Source organism: Rhinolophus sinicus, linkage group LG15 (assembly GCF_036562045.2).
Source record: "Rhinolophus sinicus isolate RSC01 linkage group LG15, ASM3656204v1, whole genome shotgun sequence".
Taxonomy (NCBI): domain Eukaryota; kingdom Metazoa; phylum Chordata; class Mammalia; order Chiroptera; family Rhinolophidae; genus Rhinolophus; species Rhinolophus sinicus.
In genome coordinates, this window is record NC_133764.1 from 26,377,556 (window position 1) to 26,397,839 (window position 20,284).

Sequence of the window (20,284 nt, forward strand, 5' to 3'; positions counted from 1 at the left end):
GCGTTGCTAGGGGAACCGGGGGCGGCGCGCTTTCCGGCGCAGTCGCGGCGGCGTGCAGCTGTCATGGCGGAGACCGTCTGGAACACTGACACGGGGGAAGCCGTGTATCGCTCCCGGGACCCCGTGCGCAACTTGCGCCTCCGGTAGTCGCCTCGCCTCAGAGCCCCGTGGTTTTACGCTATCAGATAATTCGAGCCTGAACGTCACTGCTCAGTGTCCGGCGGCCCCCACTTCCGCTTATAACCCTGCTCACTGCCTCCGCGGTCTCCCCTCACTACCCGGAAACCTCTCCACTTGCATCTTCCAGACTTGCCCAAGCTCTTTCAAGTCCCTGCCCCTCCCAAATGCCTCGGAGCCCTGTGTCCCCAGTACACTCTGTCACTTAGTCTTCCCCTTGGGACCCCGCGCCCCACTCACCTTCCCTCAGTTGCCTGCACCCCGCACACTTTGGTAGCCACACCCTCTTCTGTGTCGTGTTTCCCCCATCTTTGCTTCATGTTTATCTCCTGGTTGTGTGTCTTGTAACGAGTATTTTGGGCTTCTTTTTTCTTGATAGGGTCCACCTGCAAAGAATCACATCAAGCAACTTCCTACATTACCAGCCTGCTGCCCAGCGCGGGAAGGACATAGACTTGGCCACTTTTAGGCCTCAAACGGCCAGTGGGTGTATGGTGGTGATGTGTCCCCTTGGGGATCTGGGAATCGCCGAGGGTAGTAGTCACCTCTTAAGACAAAATAGTCGGAGGGCTGTAGTCTGAGAAAAGACGTAGAGAGGTTGGGTTCCTTGCCCAAGGTCACACAGCTGGTAAATGTTGAAGTCAGGATTTGATGGTAGGCCATTTTAACTGCTATATTATGTTGTGTATGAAAATTGAATAAGACGTGATTCCTGTCATCAAGATACAGATCGTAATTATGGTCAAATGTAGTGAAATACCAAATACCATATACTTTAGATATGTTATAAATTTGCCCGGCAACCTAAATTCCATTTGTGGCATTTCTTTTTTTCTAAGAGAAAATATGCTCCAAATTCTAAGTATACATATAACACTTTTAAAAACTATTTTAAAATTGGAGTCTGCTTGAAAAATGTGCATATTAACATCAACTGTGCACTTGCAGTTTTCCTTATCCGGGAAGCCAGGAGAGTGAGGAAGAGAGGGCAGTGTGCTTGTGTTAGGCCACTAATCTCTTTGCTTTTGTTGATTCTGTTCAAAAAATATTCCTGGGAAGAAGTGTGGGCTAGTGGGTTGTGAAGCATGTATCTCTGAAGAAGGCATACTCATCTAGGAGTGTATTAGATTTGGTTTTTTATATATTTACTTGCCTTTCCTCTTCTCTCCTGATACTTGGTTTCCTAACGTTACAGTGTTTGTGATTCTAGATATATGGCTTCAGGCATAGGAATGATAAAAATGCCAGGGTTTCCTTTCTAGCAAAGGTGGACAGTTGGGATTGAGGAAGAGCTATTCAGCTTAGATCTAAATTTCAGCTCTTGACACTGAATTAGATTAAATAATTCCTGGAAGGCATGACTTCCTTTTATTCAAATTAGAGTAGTGATTAAGACTTATTGGTTCCTAATCCTGGTTTCTACATCCACATCCACAGTCTTTCCAGCCTTTGTCTAGAGTGAGTGCTTAATAAATCACTGAACTCCAACTGGTTTTGTGGCAAATATACGAGCAGTGACTTTGGTTATAATTAACCACAGAGCAAGAAGTGGTGCTGGTTTGACCCAAACATTTGACTCACTCTGTTGTCTTTGGAGGTGGACACCGCCCAGATGAAGATGAAGAGGAAGAGGTCTTGATTGGGTGGCAGGAGAAGCTCTTTAGTCAGGTGAGCCAGTGTCACTTGTCTGCTTGGTCTTCTACCTGGTCCACCTCCACCAAGATGGTATCAGGGAAAGATTCTTGATACGCATTGTCAATCTGATTTCCAGAAAGCTTGAAGCAGTTTATACTTTCCCCTGTTGTGTTTACAGGGGCAGTAACATACTGACTGTCACCACCCATTTTTATGATCCTGGGCGAGGAGTTTTCACCTCTGAGCCACATGCCATCTGTAAAAGTGGAGTTGGATTAGGTCATCACTCTGGTTCCTTTTAGCTCTAACATTCTTCACATCCCATACCCTCCATTAGTTTTGATAAATGAGAGTTGACCATGAAAATGTATCAGATTGTTTCAGCTGTATGGAACTGCTTTATTTAAACAGATGTGGGAACAAAAGTTTGGTATATTCTCAGTAGATCTGTTTCTTTGTGATCTTAGTTTGAAGTAGATCTGTACCAAAATGAAGTGGCCTGTCAGAGCCCTTTGGATCATCAGTACCATCAAGAGATCCTGAAGCTGGAGGACTCAGGTGGCAGGAAGAACCGACGAATCTTTACCTACACTGACTCTGATAGATACACCAGTTTGGAGGAGGTATTGTTCTTTCCGAGGTCCCATAGCTTCCTTCGCCTTTGGCTCCCTGAGCTTTCTGGCCTCACTGGGTGCTTTGTATTAAATCAGCAGCCTGTGAAGGGGCGACAAGAGAGCCTGTCTAGGAACTGCCTTGTGCCGCTGGCAGCCAAGCTGGAGTAGAGTGGGCACAGTCTGCAGGTGGTGTGGCTGCTGCTCCCTTCTCCCTGCTGGAGGGCCTGGAGGACCTGGCAGGGTTTCTAGTGTAGGCTTGCAGACTGCAAACCGGGAGAAGCTGCCACTGGGCTGACTTCCTCCATGTATCATGAGATAAGACAGGTGGGTGGAGTTTAGAACCATCCAGATAAAATTCACCAGGGGATTCAGCCAAAATTCTTGAGTACATGGGTGTGAAGGAGTTCAGTACTGCTTTGGGGAATGGCTTATGTCCTCAGTTTGCCTTAGTTATGTCAACATAACCTGTTGGACTTGTTTAACACTTTCTTCTGTCATTGCCTGATATGTTCTATCTTCTCAGGGAGATGTTAAACTCCTCAAGGGAGGGTAGAACCTGTATTTTCTGATTTTTGTCTGCAACCTTGTAGATCTCTGCAAGGAGCAGGTGTTACGTGAATGTTTTTGAAAGACTGATGCTTTTATTAGGGAAGCTGTGGGTGGGTTGGTAGTGTATAAAACTTGGGTTGTCTGTTTTAGAAAAGTAAATAAAATTACAGTTAGTGCTCAGCTCCCATGTGAGGACTTGCCACAGAATGCTTGTATCCCATTTAGTATCTTCCAACTACCTAGTTGATGGCAATATCTACCAGGCAAACTCACACAACTTTTTGTTGGTATGTGCTCAGAGATTACAGACTCATTTTAATATCTGCATAAATAAACTCATTTCTGCAGGTTCATATGCTGCTAGAATCTTAGGGCAAACCAAAGCCTGGTAGGAATTTTCTTTGGGTTGTTTGTGCCACTGCCCCCCCTCCATTAGTACGTGTATGTGTAATTGTGAGGTGGCTATACCTCAGGTTCAGGTCCTGGATGAGGTTTCAAAACGAGTACTCCCCTTCAAGCCCTGACCAGCTGGGTTACACAGGACTGCTCTCTTTTCTCAGCACTGTCAAAAAATGACCACCGCAACCAGTGAAGTGCCATCATTCTTGGTTGAGCGAATGGCAAATGTCAGGCGGCGACGGCCGGACAGGAGAGGGATGTGAGTACAAGTGTATATGGGGGGGACCTTTGTGGTCCTTCCATGCCCGTGTTCTCGGTATGTCCACCTTGGACCACCTTGAACTTCGGTATGTCCGCCTGCAGGATGAGCTTCCCGTTCTGCAGTAGGCCTCCACCTATGTAGGCTCCCTGCGTTCCTCCTTCAGGCTCTTTAGGGGGTGCCAGGGAAGTAACCCTTCCTGTGGTGTCTCCCAGGGAGGGTGGCATCCTCAAGTCACGAATTGTCACCTGGGAACCCTCAGACGAGTTCGTCAGGAACAACCATGTCGTCAACACCCCTCTTCAGACAATGTACATCATGGCAGACCTGGGGCCCTATGGAAAGTGAGTGAAGCTTCTCAACGCCCTGTTCGGGTCCTCATCACTGTCTCCTCTCACTAACTACCTATGTGTTGTAGTCATCCTGGGGTATATCTTCTTCTTAGCGGTTCTCAGAAGAAAGTGTTTTTCCATAATTCTCTTCACAGCCTCTGTTCTCTCCCCTGGCATGGGTGGACTCCCTCTTCCTCCTTCCGTGGAGGTGGGACCAGTGACCCTGAACCTTGTTGACTTCCTGGTTTACAGGCTTGGCTATAAGAAGTATGAACATGTCCTCTGTACTCTGAAGGTGGATAGCAATGGTGTGATCACAGTAAAACCGGATTTCACTGGCCTCAAAGGACCCTACCGGTGAGGAGAGGAAGAAAGGGGTGGTGGAGACCGGCATTCCTTCCCTTGGCTTCACTTCTTGCACCTAGTGGAGGCGATGCTCAGAAATCCCTTCATCTGTTGTAACTTTTAAATGCCCAGGCAGTGGTTCATACTCTTTTCGGGGTCGTTGACCCCTAGGATACTGGGGATCATGTTCTGAGAAAATATGCAACTACACCAATTTAAAAGTGATACCTTCAGCAATGTAGTTAAGTGAAAATAATTCTCTGCGCTGCTGAATGTGGGGACTAACCAGAACACGTCTTTCCCTCTGGGCTGATTGTTCCTCATCACTAGGTCCTAGAATAACAGAACTAGACATTAGAAATTATCTACACCCACCTGTCTCTTTCTCGGGTGAGAGAACTGAGTGCCAGGGATGTTGTGCTTTAGGGTTTCACCGTGACTTTGAGGCAGAAGTGGACCCAGAACCTATATTCTCTGTCTAGTCTAATACCCTTTCTGTTTTACCATTTTGTTCCCCTGTCCTGGTCATCATTCTGGCCATCGTCGCCATCATATACTCTAAATGAGGTGTATGGCCAGGGATGGCTCACCCCTGAGCGAGATCTGGAGGGCCTTATCTCTCATTATCAGAGTTGGTCCTTTTGTGGCTTTGACCTTGCAGAATTGAGAGCGAGGGGGAGAAGCAGGAGCTGTGGAAGTATACGATTGACAACGTGTCCTCCCTTGCACGGCCAGAAGAGGAAGAGCGGGAACAGCGTGTGTTCAAGGATGTAAGAGCTAGTTCATTCTAAGTAGCAAAGAGGTGAGCCCCAGCACCTGGGAGCTGAAACCGTGTCCAAGGTTGAGGTCAGCAGTAGCAAGGTCTGCTTTTAATGGCTCTCTCCTGACTTAGGAAGCGTTACTGACTTATCAGACTCAAGGCTTTGATCATAGTAGAACATAATCATCATCACAATGACCATTTATTTGAGCACTTACCATGCTCTGTGCTAGGTACTTTACGTACTTCATTTCATGTAGACGGTACAGCAACCCTTTGAGGTGAATACTTGTATTATTACCACTATAAATGAGGAAACTGAGACTGAGAAGTTAAGCAGTCTGCCCAAGGTCATGTATACTTTGTATGTGTGAGAGCCAGGATTTGGTCCCAGGCCAGTGGACTCCACAGCCTCTGTGCTTACGTTAAAATGCCAGTGGCTGGGATGCTTAGGCCTCCAGTTCTCTGAGCCATTTTCCATTATTGCTTCTTTGCTCCCTCTCATTCAGAACTGAACCCTGGTCTGGCTTGGGTCACATCTTCAGTTTGGGTTTGGTTTCCTTCCTCAGCTCTATGGCCGGCACAAGGAGTATCTCAGCAGCCTCGTGGGGACTGACTTTGAGATGGTGAGTACGTGGCTTCCTGCAGCACTGCCCGCGGTCTTCAGACAGTGCATCCTGACTGGGGCTGAGTGCCTCTCTTAAAAAGCCCCAACACATACTCTTCGAAAGTGTCAAAGGAAGTAAAAAATAGTGTATAGAGGATAGTCCTTGGCAATGTTTTTAAAACATTTTATATTGATATAGAACTGTTAATGCCTAGAAAAAGACCTGAAAGGGTATGCACATGCCATGGGGGGCTTTTTCTGGGGAGAGGGTGAGATTGAGAGATGGTAGATGAATATTGGGTGGTGAGAGATATGTCGGGGATGTTTATTTTTTATTCTCCAAACTCAGGTAGTTTTGAATTCAGATAGTTTCGGTGGTAATGCATGCATGTTTTACTTTATAATTAATTTTAAAAATAAAAATGCCTGCCTCACTCTTCATGTGGATATTCTTCTTAAAGGCTTCATGGAGAGGGACGGGGTATTGTTTCTGTTTGTCAAATAGTTTGGTTCTTTAAAAACAAAACAGTTTAAGTCAGTTATTCTGTGGTCTGTTCTTTGTGTCCCCTCATCCCAGGAGTTCCATTCCTAGATCTGGAAACAAAGATAGAATTACCCACTGGTCTCCCTTTCTCGCTCTGAAAATTTGACTTTCATAATTTGTATATTAGCAATAGAGGTTCAGTATTAAAAAGTTAAATAAGATAGATACACAAATAACTAAAACAGGAAATTCCCTAGTTTCTTGACCTCAGCAATCTAAAGGGAACAGGGGTCTCCAGGCTCCTACTGGATGCCAAAGGGCAGCTGTTATGGCTTCCATTGGCTATTCTTCTAAATTTCCCATACTGCATTGTCTTCCCCACCATTACAAATTCTAGAAATGAAGGAAACAGATCTGTGAAGTGACAGGGTGGGAAGGAATGTGATAGTGACATACCCGGATCTGACATCCAGTGGCAGGTCTTCTGGGGCTTTGTGGACAGGCTAGAGAAGTGCTGATTCCCTCCAGACCTCCTGATCTCCCCCGCTTTCCTCTATTTCAGACTGCCCCAGGTGCCCTCCGGCTCTTTGTAAACGGAGAGGTGGGTAAGTGTCTTGCCAGACAGAGATCTCTTGATGCCTGGGCTGGTGCCCCAGTAGAGCTGTGAAATACCCACCCGGCCCACGTGGAGGCCTGCAGTACTTGGAAAACTCAGCCATGAGTCTTTCCTGGAAACACAGAGAGTTCCTGGCCCTCAAGGAACTTTCTCCAGAAGTGCATAGACCCTTCGGGACTGGGTGGGTGCCAAGGGTGATAGGAGAATAAGCTGAAATAGTTTCCTGTTTTCTTAGTTTCAGCCCAAGGCTATGAGTATGACAATCTCTACGTCCACTTCTTTGTGGAATTACCAGATACTAGTAAGTAAGATTCGTAAGTCTCTCTTTTTATACCCACTCTGACAGTTGTGTAGAGGCATTCGGTCAGGCTTCCTACCCTGCTCCTGCACTAAAACTCTGTTCTTTTCAAGGTCATAGATCGCTTCCAGGTTATTAAATCCTGTGGTGACTTCTCTGCTTTCGCCTTATTTGACCTCTCAGAAGCATTTGACATGGCTCACTTTTCCTCACTGAAACTCTTCTCTTGGCTTCTGGCTCCATACTTCTGTTTTCTCTCTCATTGGTGAATCACCAACCTCCTTGGCTGACTCCTCACCTTCTGTTGATCTTAAGCTATTAGAGTATCCAAGGCCTTTTCAGGACCATTTCCTTTGTCTGAAACCCTTTTTGTCATATCTTTACACGACTGGTTCTTCTTGAGTTTAGGTCTCAACCTAAGTGTCACCCTTGAGAGGTCTTCCCTCATCACCCAATATAAGTGAACCTCCAGGTCATTCAGTTCCTTCACCCTGTTTTATTTTTAGAATAGCATTATTCACTGTCTGATAGTCTTGTTGGTTTGTCAGTCTCCCTCCCACTAGAATGTGAGGTCCATGAGAGACAGGGATTTTTCCTATCTGGTCACCAAGATATCCCCAGACACTCAGTAAATGTTAAGTGAATGATTGATTGGGTGAGTGAGTGAATGAATGGATAAAGGAACTCTGTGTCGTTCTCAACTACTTGCCCTCCTCCCAGGTAAACTTACTATATATATCGTGTTTGGCTTTCAGACTGGTCAGCCCCAGCCTTCCAGCAGCTCTCAGGAGTAACACAGACCTGTGCCACCAGGTCCCTGGGAATGGTATGGAAAACGAGAGGGGGTACCTGGAAGGGAACAGGACTCTGCTCCTAGGGTGGCATCTGAAGGTTTATCAGGCTAACAGCTACGGCCTCTGGGGAGAGAGATTCCAAAGTCGGGTCTGGCCCTTCTGTGTGGGCTCTGCAGCGCTGCCTGCTCCTGGGATCCTCACACTGTTTTTGAGCATGGGAACAACTTGTGTTTGGGTGTCCCTTTGCCTCCCAGCCTTTTAATTCCCACCTGGGGTGATAGTTTTTCCTTTTCCCTTGTGAAGGTGACCTTGTTGTTGGCCATGGGAGAACAAATTCCAAGTGAGGCCTTGCCCAGCCCACACTACGTGTAAAACAGCACTCCTCTTTTTTAGGACAAGGTGGCTTACTTCTCCTATCCGTTCACATTTGAGGCCTCCTTCCTCCACGAGAACGAATCAGCTGGTGAGTAGCTCAGCAGCTGATGCTAGGCCTTGGGTGCCCTCAGGGGGTGCCCGCTCTTAGTGAAGGCCTTCTGTGACCTAGACTCTTCTCTCGCTTGCTCCCAGACGCTCTCCCGAAGTGGCCTGTGCTGTACTGTGAGGTCCTCTCACTGGACTTCTGGCAGAGGTACCGTGTGGAGGGCTACGGAGCTGTGGTGCTGCCCACCACCCCAGGTGACCTCTCGTCCCTGCCCTTCATGTTGTCCACGTGCCCTAGCTCCTAGGAGCAAGACCAACCCTTCCAAAAGATTCAACCATGTCCAGTGAGAAGTAGGGATAATTAGGAATTAGAAGTATTTGACTTGCAAGATTCCTTGCTCTTGCTGATGAAGTTTCCCTCCTCCATTAGAGACAACTGAGTGAAACTGCAACTAACTGGTGAAGTCAAGCAGCCTGAGTGCCTCTGGTACCTGCTCCAAGCGCCTCTGGTTGACTTGCAGCCTTGGGGGAGGGGTTGCATGGCAAAGTGGATCAGTGTTCATTTTGAAATGATGGCCAGTGTCCTTATTGTGTGCCCGGGGTGGTGCTAAGTGTGTCTCATGTAATTCTCCCAACTACACTGTGAGGTGTAGGTAGTATTTCCATTTCACTAGAGCAGAAGGAGCTTCAGTGAGGTTAAGAAACTCGTGCTGGGTGCACAGGTAAGAACAGGCAGAGCTGAGATTTGAATTTCTGTCTGATTGATTTCCCGGTGGGTCCCCTAAGCCACCATGATAGTCTTCACCAGAAGTTAGACTGTCACCAGACCAAGTGTGGTAGTGGTGGCCAGGCCTGTGTCATTGCTAGGGAGTCAGCAAGGGACCACATGCCCTTTCTGGCCCTGGCCTCATTTTCCTCTTCCTGCACAGGCTCACACACCCTGACAGTCTCCACGTGGAGACCCATGGAGCTTGGCACAGTGGCTGAGCTGAGGCGGTTTTTCATCGGCGGTTCTCTGGAACTGGAGGATCTCTCTTATGTGCACATCCCAGGAAGCTTCAAGGTGATTTTTGTCTCTGCGGACACTTCATGCTGGGGGCTTATGTTCCCATCTCATCTGTAGAAGGTGGGATCTGGGTTCCGACCCCTTCATTGCTTCATTATTACTTAGTCCCTTCCTCCCTGTGGCTTAAGGTAGAAGTCACAGCCATATTTTGAATGAGGTACAAATATCTACACCGCTATCCTAGGAGATCTCTGGAAAATAGTATACTTGGAGATTTCCCCCGGTCCCCATCAGAATAACCATCCCGTCCCTCCCGCCCCTCACTGGCGCCTCGGTAACCAGCCCTGGGGAGGCCCAGCAGGACCCTTGTAAGATGCTTATTCTCAGTGCAGGTGGAATGTTCCCTGCTTTACGGTTGGGAGCCCAGTGTTAGCGTGGAGGTGGTGGAGTCTGGATGCTGGAATGCGGTTTCCCCAACAGAACTGTTCTCCCTAAGAATGGGAATGAGAATGGGAGGGAGGCCAGCATGGTTCCTGGGCTCTAGAGACTGCAGAGACCTGATACTGGCTCGTTGTGCACCACAGGGGGAGCGTCTGAGCCGCTTTGGGCTCCGCACAGAGACCACAGGGAGTGTCACCTTCCGCTTGCACTGTCTGCAGCAGTCCAGGTGAGTGACCCTGGCCCTCTGCCTTGGGGCTCCTTACCCCAAGGGCTGGAAAGCAGCCTCGGTCATGTGATGCGCTCCCCTGCAGGGCCTTCATGGAGTCAAGTTCTCTCCGGAAAAGGATGCGGAGTGTGTTGGACCGTCTGGAAGGATTTAGCCAGCAGAGTTCCAGTCACAATGTGCTGGGTAGGTCCCCGTGACCCTCTGCCCCCCAGCTGGCCACCACCCAAAATCAGCATGGGCCATGTTCCTCCCCACTCTATGGCGGCTGAATACTGTATTTGCCTCCATCACAGAGGCCTTCCGTCGAGCCCGGCGCCGCATGCAGGAAGCCCAAGAAAGCCTTCCCCAGGACCTCGTGAGCCCCTTGGGAAGCATGGTCTCCTAGCTCACTGGAGCCCTGGCGCTCCATGTAAGAGGAGAAGACAAGTGATAGCTAACGCCAGTGCTTCCTCATGTCCTTCTGTTAGAGACCTGCTGAGAACAGGCAGAGCTGAGCAAATCCCCAGGCCTGCCCGTCTGCCTTGTCTTCAGCAGGGTCTTCTCTCTGCCATGTGGCGATAAAACCAGACCCCTGGGGCCCCCAGATTCGTATTTCAGCTGCTGCAAGTGGGCATCTCAACCAGACAGATTGTTTGGTTCGAGACCAGTTGGGGTTCACCGCATGGTTGGTTCTGTCCTTGGCAGCCTCTCTTCTGGTGTGTGGCACAGTCTCAGGAGCAGTGGATGCAGGTGCCTCCTGTTCCACAAACTCTTAACAAGTGGAGGCTCAAGAAAGAAGGAAAACGAGATAGAGCTTTAATTCTCGGCCCAGGAGTGTCAGCCTCTTCTCTCCAAGGTAGCCTAGTCCTACTGCTTAGGGCTTGTTGCATTTGAGATACGACTATTTCTGGAGTTAATGAAAGCTGAAGGCAGTGGCCAATTCATGCTGCTAGCTGGGTGGTATCTTTTATTGTGTTTTGTACATAAAAGCTTCTTATACTGACTCGTTCTGTCGGCTGTTTCTTTGCTCAGGTCGCTGGTTTGGTTGAGGTACTCTCCTTAATGCTGGGGTCCCTGGCACTGCTGGGGTTCCTTCCCCTTTACTCCAGAGTGTTTCTTTCGATTTTCTTAACTCAGCCCATAGGAGAGGCTTAGAGGTTAGTGCCAACCGTGTCTTAGCAGCACTCCTCTGAAACATCTGGAGCAAGGTATGGGACTGAAGCTGCGTCCCCCGCAGCCCAACACCCGGCTCCTGCCCTCAGCAGGGCTTTATTGGCAGATGCGGGGCATGCTGCTCAGCCTGCAGGCTCGCGAGGAGAATTATGGGGTGGCTAGAGGCGGGCACTGTGTGGTCTCCACCTCATGGGTAGGGATCAGGGATGGTCTGGGAAATAGAAGAAAGTGTCTGGGAACCCTGCAGGTGACTTCTTGTGTGGGCCTCACGACCTTGCTTGGCTTCCAACACCGGTGGGTTCACTGCTGCTTGGGCGCCCTAGCTATCACTCCCAGCCAAAGAGCCAGCTCTGAGTTGTAGTGAGCAAAAGCATCAGCAGGACATGGTTGTTCCAGGGGAAGAGGGTATCCTGCGGCCTCCCCCAGGTTCCCTGGTCTCCAAGGTCAGAGGCCTGAGATGGGCTCCTGTGGAAAGAGCAGAAGTGGGCAAGTGAGGAACTTGCTGGGCATCCAGAAATGAAGCTGTTTCAGGGTGTTGATGACTCAGCCTAGGCTAACTGGAGCCCTCCTAATCGCCCCCCAAAGTCCTAGGCCCCGGGATTAACTATCAGCCCTGACGCTGGCATACTGGGAAGCCACTAGGAAAGAGTACCCTGTCCCTAATGACAAATTCTGTTGTCCCTGCTTACAGGCCTTGGGGAACTCAACTGTCCCATTAGGGGAAGGACGTGAAGGACTGACTTAGCCCAGTGCTCTCGGGGGAGGGCCTCCCCTTACCTGCGGAAGCCTTATTTTTTTCGCCAGGCTGACAAGTTCAACCTGGGGATGGAGGTGCAGCCCACGAAGTCCCGTGGGTACGTGTTGGCCCTGAAGATGTACCTCGGAACGGTGGTGATACCGGTATTGTCACACACAATTCGAGACAAGGAAACCTGTCTCAGGGCCTTGCGCTGTCTCCTGGTGAAAACACCCCTTTTCTGCCACCAGAACCTACCAAGACAGCCAAGAAATATAGGTGAATTAACATGAGTACCTGTTGTATGCCAGGTACTTTATATATTTTGTTTCATTCCATTCTCATAAAATTTCTGCAAAGTAGGTATTCCTATTTTATAAATGAAGAAACCAGCTTAGTGGTCAAGTAAATCGCCTGAAGGTATTAAATGTACAGTAATTTAGGTGGCCAGGGCTGGATTTGAACCAAGGTAAATACAAATCCACCAAATGAGGCATTAGCTTTCAAACCCTTTCTGCCCGTGTTTTCTGGGATCCGCTAAGCCTGGAACAGCGAGACTGACAAGTCTCCAGGGTTTCAGATGCCTCCAGCTCAGGCATTATCTGCCTTCCTGGGTCAGTGGTCTCTCTCTCCCTCTGACCAAGCTCTCCAGGAGCCTCCTGTCTCAGATCCTGTAAGCTTGGAAGAAATGAAGGTACAAAGAGCACATTTCCCCATTGTTGAGTCTTGAAGTACTAGTGCTTTACTGCCCTGCTCTGGGGCTGGTCCCTTTAGGCTCGGATCACTTACCTGTCTCCATTTCGGGCTCTTCTGAACTGGTTCTCAAAAAGACAAGCCAGAAGAGGCCCTACTCGGGCTCCTGGCAAAAGAGGCTCTGCAATGGCCCCAATCCAGATGTCAATGTTGTCAGGTGTCCCGTACAGATTCAGAAACTTCCTTGCTAAATCCTGGTTTTTTAGCACTTGGCTAAGCTGTGCCAGATTCCGGGGCTGGGAGAGTCCACAGAAGCGCCGCCAAGCATTGTACCCTGAGGGGAACGGGGCAGAAGCAGTTTCAGTCTTACCGTTTCTGTCTTCCCATTAGCTTCTGCTTCTCTCCACAGTTTCTCCTGGGAGAGCCCTGTGGTCAGGCAATACTGGGCACAAGAGCCCTGCTAGAAGAGGTCCTGAACCTTCCAAAGACCAAACCACTGTCCTCTAATTTTCAGTGTGAATGGACAACCATACTTTGTGTGCCTCAGACTGAGGCATGTGTCCTCATGGAAAAAGCTGTTGTAACCCAACACTCATAACCACAATAATATTATTATTAGGCGCATGTGCATTGATTAGGCACAAATAAGATAGTACCCAGAACATGAGATTCTCCATCAGGTTTGTAGAATGAATGAATGAAGAAACAAACGAGTGAACAAAACAAATGAAAATCATGGATAAAGCTTATCTATTCAGAAAAGGACCACATGCTGTATGATTCCATTATGTGAAATGTCCAGAATAGGCAAATACATAAAGACAGAAAGTAGATTAGTGGTTGCCCGGGGCTAGGGTGGGGATGGGGATTGACTGTTATTATGAGGTTTCTTTTGTGAACGATAGAAATATTCTGATATTAGATATGGTGATAGATGCATATCTAATGACTTTATATTAAAGTCATTGTGTTATGTACTTCATGTGGGTGAATTTTATATGTTAATTATATCAATAAAGCTGAGAATGTTCACCTACTCAGAAACTTCCAAAGACCAGCCATGCTGATTTCTCAGCTATCGGGATCCCACACCAGGCTCAGGCCACATGACGTGGTAGGTCCGTCAGTATAGGAGATGGCTTTACCCTAGCCTGAGGAAACACCAGCCCACCATCATCCAATGAACGGCAACTCACAAACACCTTCCCCCAGCTGAACAAAGGAAAACCACGTCATGTTTTACCATAACTAAGCACTATTGGGTGACTATCGGGATCCTCACAGACCTTTGTAATCCCCATTTTATCAATGGATATTTGTTGAGCTTAAGCAGCTGTGACATTCCCGAGGTCACTCTACTATTAAGTGGAGTTCAAATCAGGTCTTTCAGTTCCAAATTTGGTGTTGGACTTGAGAAGGGATTCGAGTAGACTGCAAGAGCTAGTATCAGGGAAATATTTCTGGGACAGCTTGCAGGGACCAGGTACTGGGGGGAACAGAGAAACTCACTGTGTGGCCACTTGGATGGCTAGCTATCTCAGTTCTCCAGTAGGGGGCGTCCACAGCTCCGTAGCTGTGAGGAGCATCCAAGTGTGAGGAAGGAAAGAAACAGGTTCTTGTGTGCCTGCCAGATGCTGTGTTAGGTGCAGTAGAAATTCCCCCCACTGTGCTATGATACAGCCAAAGATTAGCCAAGGAAGATGGAGTTGTATTTAGGCAGGAAAGTAGAAAGTGAGGAGAGGGAACAGAGGAGCGAGGCCAAAGCATTCCCCTAACACTGGACTGAACAGGAGCGAGAAAGGAATTCTGAGCTTGATTCAGATTTTGCTACTTCCTAGTTATATGACCTTAGGCAAATTACATGTCTCTGAAAAAAAATCCATGTCTCTGAGCTTATTTCTTCACCTATAAACATGTCTGTAGTAGCTGCTGCTCAAGGTCACTGGGAAGGCTAAACGAGTTACTATCCATGAAATTTCCTTGCAAAATGCCTAATTTTTTCTTCTTTCCTGGGATAACGCTTTCTGTGTTCTCCCCAAACAAGGCAGCCTTACTTTTACCACCCCCCTAACCCCCCATTCCCTGCCTCTCAGGATCCTACTTAGAGCCAGGAGCCAATTTCTCTATCCCGGAAACTTGAGCCTTCCTCCTTGGAACTTGCCAGGGTGGAGGGGAATGGAGTTCTTCCGTGCCTTTTAAATCCGTTTCTGTCTATTTGGAAAGTCCTGATCGCCTTTGTTCAGCTCCCCATGCCCAAGTCCTGGTCCTGTTGTGAACTGAAAGCCCCTGGAGCAGATGGAGCAGATGTGGCAGGACAGCAGGACAGTGGTCCCAGGAATGCGCTCCTGCATCCACCCTGGCCTTGCATGCCTCTGAACCACAGCACATCCTGTAGACAGTCCCACTCAGAGAGGAGGTACCAAGGGTCTTCTCTGAAACCCAGCCTCACCACCAGCAGCAGCCCTGGTCCAAGCGAAGCCTGGGAGGCGGGGTGGGCATCCCCCTCACCTGGGAGGCCATGGTCCCGGCTACGTTGCATGTTGAGAGCCGCCAGGTCCAGACCGATCCTTCTCACTTGCCGAAACAGCTCGTCCCGGAGCTCGTCCACCACCATGGCATCCTGACGGTTCAGCTTGGCAGGGGTGGCCATGAGACCTCGGAGGATGGGGTCGATGCCACCTGGAGGTGGGGAATGTGAGCAACACAGATCGGACCAGCCCCTGGGAGGTAACTTGGGTCATCACATGATGCCAAGGTAGCTCAGAGCTGGATAAGCCAGTCTGCTTCTATTCTATGTTTGTATCAGGAAACAGGCCCGGGTGGACACGAAGGGAACTGGAACTGGCAGGGAAAGGGGTCACCCCCACTTCTTAAAACAGAGTAAGGCAAGCTTCTTTCAGGCCCACAAGCCGCCTGTCTGATATCAGCGTCCTCCCGTTTATTACATAAATCCTCTAATCTCAGAGAGGAGGGGAGGCTTGTGACTGAGGGTCTTAGTGGCACCTGACTTGTTTCCACTGTCCTGGGGAGACGAATAGCAGTGGCCTGAGCAGCAGCCTGGCCTCCCGGCAGTAGGCTTGGTCCACCAGGTGGTAGGTTGTGTTCCCCACCCCACCCCCATCTGCCTCTGGAAAACTTGGTCACCTTCATGCACAATTCTCCAACTGGCAAAGAAGACGGAGCTAAGTGGAACGTGCGAGGTGGGTGCTGAGGCCTGGTACTGGCTGTCCAAGCGGAACATGAAGGGCTGGAGCATGGTGTGGCCAAAGCGGAAGGCCAGGGTAAAGACATTGGCCACGCGAGGATCCACTTTGGAACAGTACCCCCGGTAGCGCCCCAGGGTTCTCCTGGCCCGGGCCTTGCCCAGAACCAGGGGCAGGTAGTCCCGGTAGGTGATGATCTGGTAGGAAGAGGTAGGAGTAAATTACCTTAGCGGCTGCCCACCCCACTCCCTTGCTTTGGGACAGAAGTTGGGCTTTCTGAAGGGCTGCTCAGACAGATTAACTCTTGATTGTCACCATGTCAAATGTGGCAACATTAATATCCCATTGGCTGGTGGAGATACAAAGCCCAGAGAGGCTGAGTGGCATGGACAGGGTCCCATGGTGAGTTAGTGGCAGAACTGGCGGTATAGGTCAGATCTCAGGTACACCCCCAATCACTCAGACCTGACTGACTTGAGGAACACCCTCAAGGGTATAGTAAGGAGGGTAGGACCCACTTCCTCAGATTGTTTCTCATGCCAGATTGTCTTCTAGGGGATGCTGGGACCCAGGATTCCCTACCTGGACCATGGCCCCCACAATCTTCCGAGCCTCCTCGTATAGCTTGTCTCCGGTCCAGCTGGGATTCAGGCGTCTCAGCTCCGTAGCCAGTCGGTTGTGCTCTCGCATAAAAAGGGTATGCATGGCTGCCAGTTTGGGGGTTTCGCTTGATCGGGTGTCACCTTGAAAACCCCAAGTTCAGAGTTGCCTTAGCCCTTCCCAGAGAAATGTCTTTCTGCAAGGGCAGACAGAGCTCTGGGGACCAGAGAGGCGGTGGGAATTTTTGGCCTGGACCAAGCTCCCCACCCTCACTGGACCTCCATCTCCTCAGCTGTGCTGTGAGGCCCCTCACTGACTGCCACCCTAGGACTCCCGCACCAGGGGCCAGGAGAGGGAGGACCGCGGGGTACCTAAGTGACTGGAACAGGTTTGGGTGAGGTAGCAAAGCACAGGACAGCTGCCTAATGATTGTACTCTACACGATGACCAGATCCACAGTTGGTGGAGGGACCTGAATAACTAACTCTAGGAGCCTTGACTTTGGGACCATGAGTCCACCTGTCCCATGAACTGCACCCATCTGAATGTTCTCTACCGAGGGCTGGACCTTGCTCCAGCTTTGGACTTGCTATCATGCTGCTCTCCCCAGGGAGCCCAAGGGACAGGTGGACAGAGCCTTTTCCTGTAGCCAGACTTTCTCCATTGGCTGGTAAGAAAGTAAGTTCCTGAAGGTGGGCCTTACACACAGTCATTCGCTGGCTTTGAACTAAGCCCTTTTGTGCAAGGTCTTATTTAATCCACTCTTCAGTAGACTGCTCGCAAAGGTGCACGCTGCTCTTGCCAGGAGCAAAGAAATATACAATCCTTAGAACAGGGGGCTAGCGCCGACTCCCTGGGAAGAAAGCAGAGGAGCAGAATGGAAAGAACACAGACCTGGACGCTACACTGACTTGAGTTCCCACTGTGGACTCTGCCGTCTGAACTCTGTGCACGTTAGTTATCTTCCCTGAGCTCAGTTTCTCCACTGTAAGACCAGGGCGATAGTGGCTTCCTGTCAGGGTTGCTGCCAGGATTAGAAGTGGCATACTGAAATATCTTAAATAACCAGCAGCCATGACCAGTATCATTATAACCGGCCCATGGGGGCAAAGGACCTGAGGAGAGTTCAAATTACGTATCTGGAAGAATATAGCAGGTACCAGTGTCAGCAACAGTGGGAAGGTTGAGGGGTGGGAGCATTGAAAGCCTAAGGGAATTTCACCCAGAGAAGAAAAAAGTTTAGGTGGAAGTAAAAGCTACTTTCGAGTAATTAAAGAGGCTATTACTGTGTGAAAAGGAGACAGCTTCTGCTCTGAAGTTCCAGAAGCCAGACGAAGAGCAATGGGTGAATGCTGGATCAACACGGGGGGCCTTTCTAACCGTCGGCCCTGCTGGATGAGAAGGAGCGCTGCAGGGGCGGTGAGCCTCTCATCCCTGAGAGTCAAGTGGTGATTGCTGGCCACACACCGGGCATTTGCAAAGGGACACCTAACAACTTAAGGATTCTGTGACAACTACCCACAGACCCGTGCTGTGGAGTGCCTAGTATTGAGGTCTGAAGCCATGTACCCCGCCGCATCCCAACCCGGAACCCGGGAACTGGCTCTGTCCTGGGCAGACATCACCTTCCCCCAGCCTGACCTGCCAGGAAGCAGGGGATGCGCGCGGAGCGGTTGGTGAGGAGGCAGGGGTCGTCGTGCAGGTTGTCGAAGGGCAGCAGAGCCCGGCCGTTGTCGCTGAAATGTTGGTTGACAGCCAGCAGCCCTAGGTAGTTGGTCTTGTTGCGGAGCCGCAGAGCGAGGGAGACCTCGCTGCCGTACACCATGCTGGCGTCCAAGAAAGAGGTGAGCGCGTTGATCTGGTTGCGGACGTTGTTCCTGTTCTGTGAGCACGAGGGTGCCGAGCGGAAGAAGGGGATGCAGTCGCGCTGGTTCTTGATTCGGGGGTCATTGGGCGGGATCTGTGGTTGAAGGGGAGCCAGTGACACGGGGCCCCTTAAGAGCAAGCTCGCTCCTTTTGGCCATCCCACACCTGCTTCAAAGCCTTGCTGGGTAGTGTCCTCCTCCAGGATGCCCTCTTGGACTCATCCAGACTCACAGCGCTCACCAGACCAGTCTGAGCGTCCTTAATACTTTGTAAGAGGTTAGAAGTAGAGGAGGCCTTAGATCCCCATTTTGCAGATGGGAAAGCTGAGGCTCAGAGAGGGGAAGAGACAACTAGTGATGGGGAAAGGCAGGATGAGAACCTAGTTCTCCTGACATTTATGCCCGCGCTCCTTTCACTCCATTCAAATCCGCAGAAATTTCTGAAGCACCTTTCTGTGCTGGGTGCTTTGGAGACTACAAAGATCAACCAAATCCAGGACAGGTTGCAGAAAGCTGGCAATTCAGTTGAAAACAATACACATAGAGAACATAACCCTAATTGATGTGCCACTTGCTATGTTCGATCCAAAAGCCAAAAGTGAAAGGTGTCATAGGAAGATATGGGAAGGCTCCCCAGAGGAGGTGCCCCGAACCAGAGCTTGAAGAATGAGGAAGGTGGCAACAGGGAGGAGCCAGCCAGGGACCCTCACATGTTATACCCCGTGGATGTGGCCTTACCTATGAAGGGTGAGGGAAGGTGTGCATGTATGTGTGTATGTGCACGTGTGTGTCCCCCTCTCTTCCCCAGCAGAGGCTCTGCTCCCTGGAATCCATCTTTTCTTCCCTAGTTTCCACACCGTCCTTGCTTCTCAGCCTGAAGGATAGCACCCTGCTTGTAACCCAATCCCAGGAATTGGCGAGAGCTGCAGGCCAGGCCCTTGGACTACCCCAGGAAAGAGAGAAAGGTGAGAACTAAGAGACCCTAAAGGCTTTCAAAAACAGCAGCCCAGAGACTTTCCCTTTTGGAATCAGACCCATGGGTCAAGGCCAGTCTCAGTTGCTTCCCCTTTGGTGAAGCCTGCCCTGAATCTCTTGGCAGATTGCCCCACCCCTCAAACACGCATAGAGCCAGAGTCTGTGCTTGTCTCTGTCTGATACTCCAGCATCACAGCTCCTTCAGGAAGGTACTTAAGTCTTCCAGAACCCCACCCCCAGCTTTCATCCCTGGGGTGGAGGCCAGGAGCGTGGGATGTTGCCTGAGGGTACCTTGATGGGAAAACAGGGGGGCAGCTGTTCACAGGTCTTCTCACAGTCGACACCTGCAGTGAAGGCCACTCTGGCTGGGGACTCAGGGGTGAAGTCCAAGTCATGGTCAATGAACTGGCCCCACTGCATGAACATGAGGGCGCGGCCTCGGTCGGAGGCCAGCCTTTCCTTGGGGAAGCGGACGATCTGGTTGGAAACAGCCCGGACCTGATAGGGAGATAGGTCAATGTGGGGTGTGGGCTTCCAGACCCAGAAAGGTATGGGAGCCAACCCAGGACTCAGTGGGCAGCAGGTCACCCCTGCTGGAGTTAACATACAATCTCTCCTCTTCTCCTGCCCTCCCCGCCCCTCCCCGACTTTGTCCCAACTCTTCCTAGAAGGATGGGCCAGGCTCCTGAGGATTCCAGGAGGTAAGAGAAGGGGAGAGGCCAGCTTGGCTGGCTCAGACCCCACCAGCACTTCCAGAGGGGTTATTATATTAAATCGATAGATCAATTTATAGACTAATGGATAACTGGATAATAGAACTGATAGATGCATCAACTAGTTGCTAGGTAATGGTTAATAAACACAGAGAGGATGGACAGATAGCTGGAAGGGTCAGTGGAAGAGATATTCCTAAGTGGATGTTGATAGATGGGTAGATGACAGATTGTTATATTGACATATGACTAGAAAATTGATAAATTGATGTATGTGAAATGGCTTAGATTAATAGATATAGTTAGATTAAGGTGTACAGCCCTTTATATTTAGTAAGATATTTTGACATTATTTTTTTTCAGGGGAAAAAACAATACCGTAATG

At 49.7% G+C, this 20,284-nt stretch overlaps 2 protein-coding genes and 1 pseudogene across 6 annotated transcripts in view; 2 read left to right on the forward strand and 1 right to left on the reverse strand.

Annotated features, from left to right (window-relative positions):
* Positions 1–13,520, forward strand: MKS1 (MKS transition zone complex subunit 1). 5 transcript variants are annotated; one of them, XR_002137751.2, is made up of 19 exons: positions 1–143; positions 557–660; positions 1,775–1,845; positions 2,280–2,435; positions 3,536–3,633; positions 3,849–3,977; positions 4,218–4,322; positions 4,972–5,080; positions 5,640–5,696; positions 6,724–6,766; positions 7,013–7,078; positions 7,831–7,901; positions 8,263–8,332; positions 8,437–8,544; positions 9,219–9,352; positions 9,880–9,962; positions 10,048–10,145; positions 11,806–11,968; positions 12,953–13,520. XR_002137751.2 is itself a non-coding variant. In XM_074319634.1 (18 exons), exons 1-18 carry the CDS (start codon positions 64–66, stop codon positions 11,844–11,846), a joined length of 1,623 nt encoding a protein of 540 aa, XP_074175735.1. In that variant the 5' UTR covers positions 1–63; the 3' UTR covers positions 11,847–12,143. The 5 variants fall into 5 exon arrangements, 4 of the variants coding, with proteins under 4 accessions (XP_074175735.1, XP_019591951.2, XP_019591952.2 ...); XM_074319634.1 differs by lacking the exon at positions 12,953–13,520 and having other exon boundaries at positions 11,806–12,143; XM_019736392.2 differs by lacking the exons at positions 11,806–11,968; positions 12,953–13,520 and adding an exon at positions 10,256–10,944.
* Positions 10,882–20,284, reverse strand: part of EPX (eosinophil peroxidase) — an 11,378-nt gene continuing 1,975 nt past the window's right edge. The window contains exons 6-13 of the mRNA XM_019736391.2: positions 19,478–19,684; positions 17,988–18,306; positions 16,329–16,489; positions 15,688–15,943; positions 15,052–15,222; positions 12,640–12,877; positions 11,892–12,104; positions 10,882–11,579 (exon numbers count right to left, since the gene is read on the reverse strand). Coding sequence (XP_019591950.2) covers positions 11,903–12,104; positions 12,640–12,877; positions 15,052–15,222; positions 15,688–15,943; positions 16,329–16,489; positions 17,988–18,306; positions 19,478–19,684 — 1,554 coding nt within the window. The 3' untranslated portion in view covers positions 10,882–11,579; positions 11,892–11,902. The remainder of the gene's footprint in view (positions 11,580–11,891; positions 12,105–12,639; positions 12,878–15,051; positions 15,223–15,687; positions 15,944–16,328; positions 16,490–17,987; positions 18,307–19,477; positions 19,685–20,284) is intronic.
* LOC109449781 (uncharacterized) overlaps positions 18,318–20,284 on the forward strand; it is an 11,634-nt pseudogene continuing 9,667 nt past the window's right edge.